Below are 14,688 nucleotides of genomic sequence, written 5' to 3'. Positions count from 1 at the left end.
ACTACTATTAGCTACAACTTTTACCTTTCAGGAAAGAGCTCCCTCTTGCCAAAGCAGCTCACTGGTTATTTGCCTGCCTGGGAGAAGACAGCTCCTCCCCATCCAGTTGTTCGCTCCTGCTCTCCCCTTCCCACAGCTGGTAAGCTCTCCTCCTACCTTCCTTTAACCTGCTGCTTCTTCTGCACCTCCTTTTCAAGAATCATTCTGCTGCGATGCCCAACACCAAGTGGGGAAAGTCAGGCAGTTCAAGACCAACCCAGACTGTCCGAGTTACTTATTTTTACACTGCTTCTCTCCACGAGTGAAGTGCATCACTCCATCTGTGACAGATGCCCAACAGGAAGTGGAGGAAGTCAGGCAGTTTATTAAGATGAGCTCAGACTGCTCAAATGACTTATTTTTATTTATATTTCGCATCGGATTGAATGGGGGAAGTACCACCTAAATTACCTTGTATTTGAATAAAAATAAGCAGTAATAAACACACTGTATGCGGGTTCCATCACTCATACAAACTAAGACCAAGTCATTTTAACGTGTTAGCAATAATCTACTTACATGAGTATTAGCCATGTCTACTTAACTAAACTGCTTTGAAAAAACAAAAAAGTTAAAGATCAAACCAAGAAGTGAAGAGACTTTCACATTCCCCTCTTCCTCTCCACAGGAGGTGTAGCACTGCTTCTCGAGACAGCAATTTTATGAGAAGCAACACAGGACAGGTATCTTGAAAGAGCCTGGCACTTTAACTGTTTAACAGCTGGACAAGAGTGTTCTCGAAATGAAAAGGTGTCAAGAGTTTCTGGGTATACAGCAGGTTAAACAATAAATTAATTGTAACACAAGCTATCTCAACTACTATTGTAATACCTGTGCTTTTGTTCTTGCTGCAGTAACTGAGCTGCTATTTTTCTCAAGTCAGTCACTTCTTTGAGTTCATCATCATCTTCGGCCAGCAGACGTTCTTTCTGAACTCTGAAAAATCAAACGTTAGTGACGTGCCTGACTTCAGTAAAGCAAGACACAGAAATGGCTCCAGTATTGGACAATAACCAAGAAGTGCTCCCTATAAGCTTGTTTGCTGTCCGAGAAGGAGCACTCTGTGTTCAATATGATATTTCTCTCCTCCATACGCAAGGAGTTTAAAACAAAACCACCCTCACCCCCCACCGCCAGTAAAACCTTCCCCCAAAAGATCAAGATTTACCTTTTTTCATCCCCCCAGTCCTCATTCTGTTCTATTTTCTGGGATTTCTCAGGATGTTTTCCCCGTTCCTTACATAGAATGAAAAATAAACTTAGACTTGAATAAAATAAAAAAGAAAAGCAAGCCTGCTTACTTTTGTCAAGGTACAATACCTTGATGTAAGATAGCAATGGTCCCAGCTGTACTTCCCCTTGCTCAGGAACAGCCCCCTCTTCTGCATTGGGATCAATGTAATCATACACCTCCTGGTCTGGGGAGGATCGATAAAAAAAATGGAAAAGATGATATTAAATAGTTCTCTCAACCAAATGTTATTCCTGAGAGAGATAAGTACTTATGAGAAGTGTCAGCTAAAGATAAAACAATGAAATCATGTCTCCTTGAGCTAGAAATAATCTTTTTGCTTTCTGGCATTGTCTGTTTGTGATTATTATGTTGTTTTCTGAAATGATGAAAATACAATGCCAACATGTGATCATATCAATTTCTGCGATTTTCTTTTATTAGAATACCAAAGTAAAAGTATTCCTGTTACCTAAAGTGACAGATGCACAACAGATATTACCTTTCTGAGGATCGAGTTTGCTTCCCATTCCATGATTGTCGTTCCTTAGCGTCTGTTCCCTTGTTGATTCAGACACCTGGGAGTGAAGGCTGATTGTATCATCATCAGATGGCTGCAAAGAAAGGCACATTTAATACAGAACTTACATATTCATTACATTATTATGTGATTTGCTAAGAACTCACAAATCACAGTGCAAGTGACCCTATCATGAGGGATGGCTCCCAGGACAGGGAAAAGAACATCAAGTCAGGCGGGGTTTTTCCACGGGTGGGATTTTTTTTGTTGGTTTGTTGGGGTTTTTTGCAGGGTGGGGGGTGTTAAGAGAATCACAGTTTAGGGAGTGACAAACAACTATTTATTCAGTATATAATACTGAAATACAGTATTTTGTTCAAAGAGGTCAAGCCCAACCCTGGTCGGTGGACTAAGAAAACTGTACTTAGGTACTTTCTTATCTAAAGCCTCCAACTACTTTGGCCCTTCTTAGACCACTGAAAAAAAAAAAAATACAGCTTTACTTCTAATCATTTGGAATTTTCTTTTAAACACCCAATTGGTAATAGTCCTTGTCCTACAGTTTTTCCACTAACAATCACTCTGCATATGTAACAATTCTAAGTTCCATAAATCTTTTGTTCCACACCATTCAGCTTTGACATCACTGCTATTAATTACAGCTCCTTAATCTAGATTTCTACAAACACACAGATAACTTGTAGGGATTTTTGTTCACCACTTTAAACCTAGTAGATCATCCAGGAGTTTATTAAAATTTAAACAACAATAACGTCCAAACAAACTTCCATTTTCTTAAGGATGTTAATTTCTTTAAATACCAACCAAGTAATTTTTTTCCTTTGTGTAGAAAATGATTTTGCTCTCCACACATTAACAGATCCAAACAATTAATTAGGTCAGAATTCAGTTTTTAATGTATGAAATTTGGACTGGAATGAACCCTAACCAGCAAAGTCAAAGCAATATGTAAATAATTTGTGTCTGATACTGGCAGGCTAATGGTTTAAACTCAACTGTACAGATATTCAAAGAATGTTAAATGCAACTTAGTTAAGTATCTCAAATGATACAAAACACAGAGGAAAAAAAATCTAAAACACAGAAATTACCAAATTCATCAGTGAAAAATACTCACTTCTGTCGTGGACAATCTTTTATCCCCATTATCACTTCCAATGCCAGAGTCTGGTCCATGATTTTTATTGGGATAAAAGTCCTCCATGCTACATTAAGAAAAACAACACACAAAAGCCACACAGGAATGAAAGAAACAGTACTTTCACTTTTAGAAAGGAAAAGAAACATCCTTTTAAAAATACATTCTCTGTGCTCTGTGTATTTTTTGCACAATGCCCCATGTGCAGACAACAAATTCTTAATCTCCTATAAGAGTTGTTCAAGAAAAAAAAAAGTTAAGCAAAGTTAATGTGGAGAAGCTCAATTACAGTACTGTCCATCTATGCACTTGCAGAATTGTTCTACTTCGTTCAAAAATACCGTCTTCAGAAAAGAAGGCTTCCTCTGAAAAAACACAATCCCTTGAATTCTATTAGCAGACATGGTTAGTAGCAAATATACATCCCCTAATAGGCTGTCGCATTCTAACGGTTTAACTCTGCCTGAATATACATGAAATAGTTCCTCCAAATTTATGCCTTTCGAAGACCTAAGTTGGCACCATCAGCAGGATGCCTTTTCCAACTGTGCACTGGAGCTCGGTTTACACCACAAGATTATCTGGAAAGTTTAATGAAACAAGTTCTCACTAGTAGAGATAAGAAGTGCAGCGGTAACACCCATCCCCCGGCACCTTGGCGATACATTTTGGTTGTCGGCCTTACGTTCAGCAGAGGCTTTTGGGAAGCAGCTGTGGAGCACAGGTTTTAGAAGCATTTAGAAGCTATCTACAGACACTGTGGACTAATAATTCCCTATGGCACAGTCACCCGAGACCACAATGGTTCAGATGGTTCCGCATAAGTTTTACTCTTAACTTTCATCTTTCCTTCAGCCTTGAACACAGAGAGGCACGAGCTGCGTGTCACATTTTAAGGCCAAAAGGGAGCACTGTTCCCTATGGTTTCCGATGGCAGGCCGACGGATGACAGAAAATACAACAGCAACCCCTTTAAATTACTCAAGAGGTACTCAGCACACAAGTCCAACAAGACATTCTGCACTTTTTGAACTCAACTAATCTAATTAAAAAAATCCACGGTATTTCACTGATGTTTAAGTTAGTTTCCCTTAGTGGGAGGCAGACTTCCCATCCATCAGACTAACTCTATATTCGGGACATTTATGGGAACTTCTTATCTACTGCTTTGACGTATCCGTTTGGGAAATAAATAGCTGAGTTTTCCAATAAATAAAGTTAAAATACATCTTTGTTCTGATTTCCACATCTTTATTGAGTACATGAAAATTTTTCATAGCAACTCAGATGAGCCACTTAAGCTTCCAGTAACACAACCTTAGAAAATAAATACTATGACTCCTAAATAAGTAACAATTAAAGTATTGAAGTTACAGCTATTATCTCTAATAAACGGATTACTTCACAGCAAACGCTAAAGTAAAATAAAACAAAACCCCACTACTCACCTGTCTGTGAGTGGCTGGGAGGGGATTCGTTTACCTAATGATGGAAGATCCAAAGAATCTGGTTTTTTATCTATTCTGAGGCACGCCTGAATGCTGAGGAATTTAAATATATGTACTTTACCCTTTAAACATATCTGTTGGGAAACAAATAAACAACAACAACAACAAAATCTGAATTACATAGCATGTATTTGTTGGGGTGCATTTTCAAAAGACATCGAGTTTGTACCCACAGCTTCCCCCTCAGAGAAATACAGCTAAAAAAGATGAAAACCTGATTTGTGTAACGTAGAACAGCTTCCTCTTTCTCAAGATCCTAATGCAAATTTCTGACCTAGAATGCTTTAGTACTAACCTGTGCTGGTGGTATCTGCATTGGATTGTTATCCAAAACTATAACTTGTAAATGACGTAACTTTCTGTAACAAATTGGAATTTCTGTAATTCTATTACAAGAAAAATCCAGCTTTACCAAGGGAAGGTCTCCTAATTCTGCATTGGAGGAAACAAAAAAAAAAAATCAGCTATCTTCTTAACACTTTACCTAATTTACCTACATCAAAGAAATGAGGACGAGTAGCTTACCATCTGGCAACATATGGAGATTATTTCTTCTTATGTTTAATTCTCTAAGTGACTGCAGTTTTCCTATCTGCTGAGGAAGGACCTGAAGTTCATTGCAGCTAATATCCTGAGAAAGATATAATTAATAAATTAACTGAACATCTTAAATGAAAGTAAACAAAGGAAAACTGCTATCAAAGCGACTATAAAGCATACTACGAAAAAAAAGAAATCCTATCTTTCTTGTTTTTTCCACAAAGGGAAAAAGTACCATAACAGATCTCACTGTTTCTTCAATATTTAGTGATTCACATTTCAGAAACTCAATTCAAGAAGTTAAACTAATGACTGATGAAAGACTGGGTTTGAGATAAAAACCGTAGCCTAGGAATCATGAGTTCCTGGTGTAGTTCCCCTGTCAGAGACAAACTTCTCGTGCTGCTGCTGGCAAACGATTTGCGTTCTGCTCTGTTTATAAAAATTCTTCTTCCTTAAAAAATAAAAAAACAAACTTGAACCAATCCATGCAAGTAAAAATTTAAAAAAGCAACAGCAGGCTCACCAACTTTTTTGGCTACAAGCACTAGAGGGTGGCAAAGCCACACCAAGTGATCACAGACTACAGCTAGTTCTGCCACTAATTTAACATTCATTTGTGTAGTCCAGGACTGAGTCAACAAGCACATTGATAAAAGACTGTTTCTAACCTTTTTTTATTTCCGATTCAATAAAATTGCCTTCAGAGACTAGTTTCCTAGACTAGATACCAATGACAGATATCCATCTATCCGATGAAAGACTCGAAGCTGATTTTAAGGGCAAGCGGAGTCAGAAGAACCCAGCCGCCTCCTGCAGGTCCTGCTTCCAGAGCCTCACCTCACCCGGGCACAGCCAGGAGCTTGGCGCGCAGCCCCATCTCTCCAAGCCCAGGCTGCTCGGCATCAACTGCTGCGCACCTACTGCAACTTCTTCTCTGTCCACTTCGCATTTAAGATGGGATTCCCTTCCTAAAAGCATCTTTCTAGCACATGGCTTAGTTGTCAGCCTTTTTTTTTTTAATGTATATCTATTACTTATGTTCTAACCAGGTATAACACAGGTAGTGGAACGAAACTCTCTAGTATGTCCTTAATCCATGCCATCAGGCACGCATTCTAGCTTTGACAAGTTTGGAAAATAAGCCAGAACTAAAACAACTGCAATTCTGAAAAATATTCACTTCCTCTCAACAACAGCAGTGATCCCACCTTGAAATCCTATCGCACTGAAGCGAGCATAAAGAATTTCTCACCAGAGAGTAAAGGACACTAGAAAAGCCTCACAAGCATTCAGAATATATCGTATTGCTTGTAAATTAAGAAAGGATGTTGATTTATAGCTCAGGAATTAGGTCACATTAAAAGAAATCTCCAGGGCATACACAGCTCCCCCGGAAACAGGACAGGGATGGCTTGCAATGACCAAAGAAATCATACGTACTGAAAACAAACAGAATAACCAGACCCAGTCCAAGCACCATGTGGGTGAACAATAGTGCATCGTTCCCCAAAACACATGAGCTTAACACAGAGCAACGATCAGAAAAGCCCAGAATATTAAGAAAGACAGAGAAAGCAATGGATGACCAAGCACAAACCTTTAGTGTGCCATAGGAATAAATCATGTTGCACAGATGCAGAACACTGTGAACGTCACACACCCTTCTATTCACCCCAATCAAAATAAAGGAACAGCAGAATGGGAAAAAAAAAAAACAACCCAAAAGACAGAACAAGACACCAATGACTGAATGGCATAACTTGTATAAGAGTACAGAGTAAACTGGGATTGACTTTTCAGCCGGAAAGAAGATTCCTGATAACATATAAGAAAAATAAAAGGAATTATGATTACTGTAAGGAAGGTAAACAGAAAAATTCACCATTTTTAACAACATATAAGTGAGGGACTCAAATGAAATAATCTGAAGAGCAATTTTTTTAATGAATCCCTTAATATTTAGTTAACCCAACACACTGATTTGTGTTTGACCCCATTTTTGAAGCTTTACAATATACTGCACCTGTAATCTGAGCTCACACACTAAGAAAAAACAGTAACTGAATTTATATTTTGTAGTTCTAGATTTAAAAAAATTGTTAATTTAATATTTTTTTATACTGTAAATAAACTGCATGTAGGTCAAGTTTACTTAGTAAAATGGACCACATTGTACTTACCAACTCCATTAGATCTCTCAGCTTTCCAATTTCTTCTGGAATGGAGACCAGCTTATTATTACTGACAACCAGAACTTTAAGTGGAAGATCAAACAGGTATTTTGGCAACGTTGATAAAAGATTTCGACTTGAAAGAAAGAAAAATGAACAAGCAAGGCTAGATTACAATCTTCTTTTTAAGCCTGACGGGGGGTCAGAGATGCACACGGTACACCACACATCACACAGAATCGCAGAATGGTTCGGGCTGGAAGGGACCTTAAAGATCATCTCGTTCCACCCCCCTGCCCTGGGCAGGGACACCTCCCACCAGACCAGGCTGCTCAAAGCCTCATCCAGTCTGGCCTTGAACATCTTTTCTCTTACTCCAGAAGATGTTTCTCCACCTATTACAATTTCATCTAAATTTAAGCTCCAATCTCCATCGAGAATTCCTTACCAGCTAAAGCCTCTCTCAGATGTGAATTTTAGGCCCCCAGCCTGCTTGATGAAACGAGTATGTACTATAACTCACTCGAACACTAAAATGTACAGAGGAATCTGTTAGAAGAAATAACGTGTTTGATGTTTGTTTTTATTCTGATACCTTTCTGATACCTTCCGAAGGACCACCTGACGTGATGTTTTACCGACATAAAGTTAATGTTCTCGGCAAACCGGAGCTTTATACAAGGTCGTTGCTTCTCATGGCACTCCTGAGCCAGCACAAAAAGCCCTGAACATCTATTTATTACTTTGCTGAGCAACAGTCTGGAAGGTAAGTTTTAATTAAAATTGATTTATTTTGTGTATATCATTTTCCAACTGCATGCGCGTATGTCTGCTTTGTACGCAAGAAATACACTACTACTGACAGTTTCATTTAAATCCACATTGGAAAAACTACCAACTGCAGACTGCTGCTGCCAGAAACACACAGGATTGTTTCTAATAAGGTATTTGTACATTTAAAAAAGCCACTGGAAAACCAGCTTCTTCAGATGTGGTATGAAAGCAATTCCTTTCATACATAAAAGTAAAAAATAAAAAAAAAAACAGTAATTGCTGTCACTTTAAGTAGACCTGTGTAGAGGCGAGAAATTCTATTTTGAAAAAAGAAAAAACAACCCAGAACACAAAAAAAACCCCTTTTAAGTGTCGGCATTGTGTTCACACTATATTAAGAATAAGCCAGAAGTTTTACTGTTTAATTGATATGTATCAGAGCACTGTTTTGATATCTAAACCAGTTTTTTACATTATTTTTCTCCATTACTACAGTTCATAGGGCTGCAAAATAAAACAAAAGTAAATTTCTGTCCTTGGAATATTTCCACTTCAAAGAAGTACTGCAATTTTGACACCACAGAATGGAAGTAAACTTCTATCAGTATCTTCATAAAAGTAATGTATTTATTCTGTTAATTCTAAATGAACAATACAAGTAAGTTTTGGATACAGGTATGCAGTTAAGTCTCCTCTTATGTTGTATTTCAGGCAGATATGACAGGCTTTTTTGGCTGGAGAACGTGAGAAGCAAAAATGTGATGTGCAAGTAAACTTTTTTTAATTGATTATAAAACTGTGGCAATGAAACAGTCTCTGCAACACTTAAATCTCCTCGTTTTTTTTTTTTTAAAAAAGAACAAAAAAGAGACAGCTGCCTACTTTACTATGAGTTGCACAATACATTTCTTCAGACGCCTGAATCCAAAATTAGAATTTGAGATCATGTGGTTTTCTTCTGTAACAAAATACTGAAGCTCGTAAACCAGGATTTTAGCCTGTTCTTCAACTACTGTAGTCCACACGTTCACGAGTTGTGAACAGTCCTCACCATTCGCACAGAAATGAAGACAACGCACAGGAAGGCAAATGATGGTTACAAGAGTCGACTCTCGCAGTAACACGCGGCCCAACTAGAACTACACGCTACTTCATTTCTGGGTGAAGAATTGTATCCAGCACCTCAAATCCCATCAAAAGAGAAATGGGTTGGTGCCACTCTGTGAAGAAAGTTAGGTCAAATTTCTTTCAGGAAACACTGAGGATTATCATATCATTAACCATCTTTAGAATTGCCACAGAACAGACTAAAATGATCACTGTAAGTACTGCTATGTGCATATTTTGAGACCATAGTTCGTCTGAGTTTTTTGGTGTGGGTTTGGGGTTTTTTTTTTTTGGTTTTTTGTTTGTTGGGGTTTTTTTCGTTTGTTTTTTTGTGTTTGTTTCCCCCCCCCCCCCAAGAATCAATTCACAAAGTTTTTTCAATATAAATTCTGGAACCAAAACTCATGCGTTAAATAGCTCTTACCCGAGAAGACTGTTTTGGACTTCATGCAGTCAATATTAAGAAACAAGGAATATTGTGAAAAAGAGTCTCGTCTCTTTATGGGAGGGTTCTTCTAGATTCCCTCTCCTTCCGAAGCTCATATTAATCTTCAGCTCTTCTGAAAAACTCCAACCATATTTATTTTTTTTCCAAGTTTAATCACAGAATGGTTTAGGTTGGAAGGACCTTAAAGCCCATCTAGTTCCAACCCCTGCCCTGGGCAGGGCCACCTCCCACTAGGCCTAAAGAACAGCAATGGAAGTAAATGGTGTGCAGAGTAACCTACCCTCTTGAGAGCAGCAAAATTTTACATGTCTAGTTTCTAAACATTGTCTGTCTGCATAACATTCCAAACAAAGAAAACTTTGTAAACTCTCCTTATCCTTAGCTACCACAGTTCACTGACTGACGTTTCCTAATGCAGTTGGTTCATTCCCACGAAGTAAGAGCTGCTGGCCCCAAATCACCAAGGATAAGGCAAACAAACACAATAGTTTTATTTATCTGGGCGAAAAATGAGGGCACAAGGGCACTCAATGACCTGATGAAGCAGAATCCCCCCTCCTCCGATGAGGTTAAAACCAAAAATAACAAGCATTACTCACCTAATGTTAAGGTAGGTAAGCATTTGCAGGTTTTTAATAGATTCTGGTATGGATTTGATGCAGTTGTGATATAAGTTTAAGGTTTCCAGTGGTGCAAACAGCCAGACATCAGGAGGAATTTCAGTAAATCTGTTCTTTGAAAGATCTAGGAAAAAAAAAATAATTCCTTTTTTAGTCAAAATTTTCCCTGCAGTAAGAGGAGATAAAAGTATCCACTGTTATTCTTGTCATGCTTCTAAAAATTAAGGTGTTGCAAGAAGTGTAAAATAATTCAGTTTTCCCAGATGCTACTGCATATAATTAATACACAAAAAAAGAGTTAGAAAATTAAAATATTATTGTTTGATATGCAATTTTAACAGAAAATAGAAAAGTGACAGGAATTCAGAAGTATATAAATTAAGACCATTTAAAGTGCAACTGAATATCAATTACGGTTGTCCCTCATTCTTTGTTCTGGGCAACTATTGGGGTTTTTCTCCTCCAATACTGGGCACAACAGTAAGTCAAGGTACAAACCCAGCAACCATTACTCTTCCTCTCTGACAGCTGCGTTAGAATCTCATTTCATTGTACAAAATACCTGCAATGCTTAAGCCAAGTTTGCAAAAAAACCCGTACATATTTATTTTGCTAAAACCCAAAAATTCTCATCTAAAAAACATGCTTTATTGGAAGGACAGTAACTGAGACATTCTCCTGTTACACATTTAGCTAAAAAGATAGTAAAGTCGCAAAAAGTCAGTGCCAAACACATTTACCTATAAAAATAAGGATGCAATTTAGCCTAGCCTAAGAACAGAACGAGGAGATATCTTTGACAACGGAAACATAATACTTGAACTAGAGTTACTGTGGCAATGCACGACTGCACTATGCAAACCTGTATGCCGAAGATACAAAAAACCAGCGCATACAAAGACGCATACCATCTCTGACTACATGAAATCTTTAAAAAGACCAGAAAATTCCAGTGGGGTGTGATCCAAGAATCCTGGAAATTATCAGTCAACTACCAAAACCCGTGTCATACAAAGTCCATCAAACTATCTTGGAAGAGATATTTGCTTGAGAACGACTGTCTACTTCTTTAAAAGTAACTCTGGTTCCCAACCCAAGATACTTCAAAAGGATGTGGTTTCTCAGAAACGCTGAACAAACTCTTTTAACGACGAAGCAATACAGATCCTTTGCTATTTCAGGCTTTAGTTCTCAGTTTTTAAGACTTCCATGAAATAACGTGTTTCTGCTTAGCTCCTGTCACATTATCATTAGAACAAACAGTTTGTTCTACACTAGACTGAAAAAAACCAGACTAGAAAGTGGCTCAAAGTCCCCATCAGGCTCAAAGACGAGAGCTCCACAGCCTGAAGTACGGCAAGCCAGCTATGCGCACCGTTTCTCGGGGCCAATACTGGAATCAACATCATTTAATATGGTTATCAACCGCCTGGAATGTGCGCTCAGGAAGTACGTGGACAACATGTACTTGACACTTGAGGCCAGGAGCCTGAACTTTACTTCCTGAATTTTAGAATATGCGAAATTAGTGAGCTAACTGGCTGTCATCTCCACCCTTCCAGCATTCCTAAAAAATATTCTCAAGTTCAAGTATCACAAAAAGCCTTCCTTTAGATCAGGGCATCCACGGCTGACAGTGAATTCTCCAAACTCTAGCTGCAAGAGGCAGAAAGACAAAGATTTACGTCACAGGACAGGCATTCTTAATGAAGTGAATGAAAAATGGAATAAAGTTAACTAAAACTAAACATCCCAACTAAAATTAAAAAGGTTATTTAAAAAAAAAATTAGCACAGAAAGTTTTCACAATAATGAGGTTTGTTTTCTGTTTTCCACCACATCAACTTCCAAAGTGTTAGAGAAAAATGGCAGCTTTCACATGAAAGAGTTTTCTGCGCAACTCTTTTTAGGTTAAACAAAGGCTCTCTTATTCTAATATCCAGCAGAGTGGGATAACTGTGTGCAGAAAAGATGTGCACAGTTTTATTGCCAGCACGGTTCTACAACCTCCACCAGACAGACGGTCTTTGAAACAACCCCATTCTGAAGCAATGAGCTCCAAGGCTCCTCCTGATTCTGTTCCAGCAGCAGCTGGAAAGGTAACTGAAGGCTGGTACAAACGTCACAAACCACAAACGACAGAATCCCCCCCTACTGCCCCTGATCCAACGCGCAGTTCCGCAGGTGAGAGCTGAACTCAAAGATTCAAGAGCACCAGGAAAATTGTGCCGCTGTACGCGCATCCAGCCATACCCCAACCACATGCCTCGGAAAGACACGGGTTAAAAACCAGCTTTGCCCTTTCTCCTGCAGAAATAAAACCCTGAGGTGGGCCAGACAACAACTCTAGTGGACATCAACTCTCTGCTCCGGATGGCGAGTGGACCAGGGCTGCGGCACACAATAGGCAATGTAAAACCAGCTGTGGTTTCTAGCCTGGCCTGATAAAAATCACATTAGCAGAGGCTGGCTCAAGTCCCTGACTTACCTCTCATACAAACCCACACAATTTCATATTAGAAGAAAATATACCGATATCGTGAAATTGGTATATATTACTATTGAAAACACTTCCCTGAAAACAATGCCTTAAGACACTGTGGGGCAAGGATTCCACTTTTCCATTATGAAAAAAAATACGAAGTGATACCCATTATCTGTCAATAATAAACTAGAAAAGGTAAATAAAGAGTAGGAAGATAACGTAACTTCTCTTCCAAGCAATCTTTCTTTCATTCATTGCAAAACAGCATTAGAATAGCCCCAGGGGTTCAGATCTTTCTAAAGAGAAAGGTACAAGTGTATACAGTTTTCCACAACATTCATATATCAAATGGACTTACAGCTTTTTAAAAACAAGTACTGCTATTCTTTATCCAAACTAAAAAATTACTTCTACTCCAGAAATGTTTTCACAACAAGCAAAAAATTTATGAGTTCATTTATTAGGCTAAATAGAACGTACATGTGAAGCTTATGCAATTTAGGTACCCTTTGAAGACTAACAAGCCAATGCATGACTGAGAAAATATTGCAAGAAAAGAGGAGGAAACCTCTGGAACGGAGTGCTCCTCTACGAACAAGACAGACTTCATCTCAATCCAAAGAGAAACATGTTGCTGGCACTTAAAATGAGAACGGTTTGATAAGGGTTAATAGACAGAAGCACCAAGGAAAGATGCTAAGTGCAGGACCACACGCGATTGAAGATGGCAACGCCTCTAGAAGTGAGATTATAGGAATTCTTCGCTTCTCCAGTTTAGACTGGAAAACTCTAAATTGGGGGTGTTATTTGAAGGCTAAAGAGAAGACACTATCCATGACTGCTCATGAATCACGGGGTATTTCAATTCATTGTCTCTGCAGAAACAACAGAAGTGAGAAGTACACCATTAGTAAGTTAAATTTAAAAGCGGAACCACAAAAATATGAAGAAGTTGGTTGCATCTCAGTTTCTTTTTAAGAGAAAGAGTAAAGTCTTTACTGACTGTAACACAACGATTAGAAGACAATAAATTGAAAGTTCAAAAGGAAAGAATTTTAGGAAACCAGTCAGCTTGGAGGGGAAGCTATTAGAAGTAAGAAGGTATCTTGTATAAATTTAAGGCATGATCAAAAGGAAAAACAAAAAGCTCAAGCTGTCGGGTTCAGCCGTGTGCAGTAAGGGAGTCAAACAGTATGAACATCATGTTTGCCTTGTTTTTGCACGTTTCCCTAAGCATTCATTACCGCATACTCTCTGGAGCGCACGCTGCTAGAACAGACCGGCCTTTTATTTGATCCACTACAATTATTTTTCTAGTCACACTTTGCATGCGCTACACGTTGAATTTGAAATGCAAGGCTTAGTTGGGAAATCTACACTTGAACCTCACCCTGATGTTATAACATTTGTCATAAAAATTATGGGGTTTTGCTTGCTCAAAGCGTTCCAAAATTTTATTTAGGAACTAGATCAAAATGAAAACAACCCACCCCCACCCCTAAACCCAGACCTGCTCTCCTAACTCCTAATACATACAGATTTTCCCAGCCAGTTTTTCTAGTAATGCTTCAGCCGAGTCTAAGCTAAAAACCATCTAAGCACAACAGTAACTATATAATTAGTCCTACAGAAGTCAATGAACATACATTAAAAATGTTCAGACCTGATCCTAAAGATACACTTTTAGCTAATCTAATGCAAATCTGAGATCAACACACAGAACCTGGGTAAAATCTATTAGTTTGTCAGGTGCAAGATGATCCTGGAGAAGAAAAAAGTCTCAAGCCCTGCAGAAACACCTGCATACGGTGACTGCAGGAGGCAGAAGTCTCCCATGACCACAAACACCCAGTCGCCTTATAATTCAAATCCTGTAATGGTTAAAATTTATATTGAACAATAACAGCATTAAAAAAAACAACAACCCTCCGTTTAATTATATTTCACACAGTGATTATTAAGTCACTTGACAGGCCAATGGTACTGAAGAAATACAGGCGGGCAAATGTTCTTACCTGGTGTAATGCTCCCAAACCACCTCATGACCGCACGTCCTACCAACTATTCTTCTGTTACACAAATA

At 38.4% G+C, this 14,688-nt stretch overlaps 1 protein-coding gene across 4 annotated transcripts in view; it reads right to left on the bottom strand.

The window, feature by feature from the left end:
• LRCH2 (leucine rich repeats and calponin homology domain containing 2) overlaps positions 1 to 14,688 on the bottom strand; it is a 47,767-nt gene that overhangs the window by 20,060 nt on the left and 13,019 nt on the right. For all 4 annotated transcript variants that reach the window (XM_074599698.1, XM_074599699.1, XM_074599700.1 and 1 more), the window contains exons 2-11: positions 10,100 to 10,244; positions 7,181 to 7,307; positions 4,983 to 5,088; positions 4,753 to 4,889; positions 4,398 to 4,531; positions 2,929 to 3,016; positions 1,773 to 1,884; positions 1,360 to 1,457; positions 1,208 to 1,275; positions 871 to 975 (exon numbers count right to left, since the gene is read on the bottom strand). In XM_074599698.1, coding sequence (XP_074455799.1) covers positions 871 to 975; positions 1,208 to 1,275; positions 1,360 to 1,457; positions 1,773 to 1,884; positions 2,929 to 3,016; positions 4,398 to 4,531; positions 4,753 to 4,889; positions 4,983 to 5,088; positions 7,181 to 7,307; positions 10,100 to 10,244 — 1,120 coding nt within the window. The remainder of the gene's footprint in view (positions 1 to 870; positions 976 to 1,207; positions 1,276 to 1,359; positions 1,458 to 1,772; positions 1,885 to 2,928; positions 3,017 to 4,397; positions 4,532 to 4,752; positions 4,890 to 4,982; positions 5,089 to 7,180; positions 7,308 to 10,099; positions 10,245 to 14,688) is intronic.

This window comes from Larus michahellis, chromosome 9, assembly GCF_964199755.1.
Source record: "Larus michahellis chromosome 9, bLarMic1.1, whole genome shotgun sequence".
Lineage (NCBI taxonomy): Eukaryota > Metazoa > Chordata > Aves > Charadriiformes > Laridae > Larus > Larus michahellis.
This window is presented reverse-complemented; position numbering and strand designations above follow the sequence as displayed.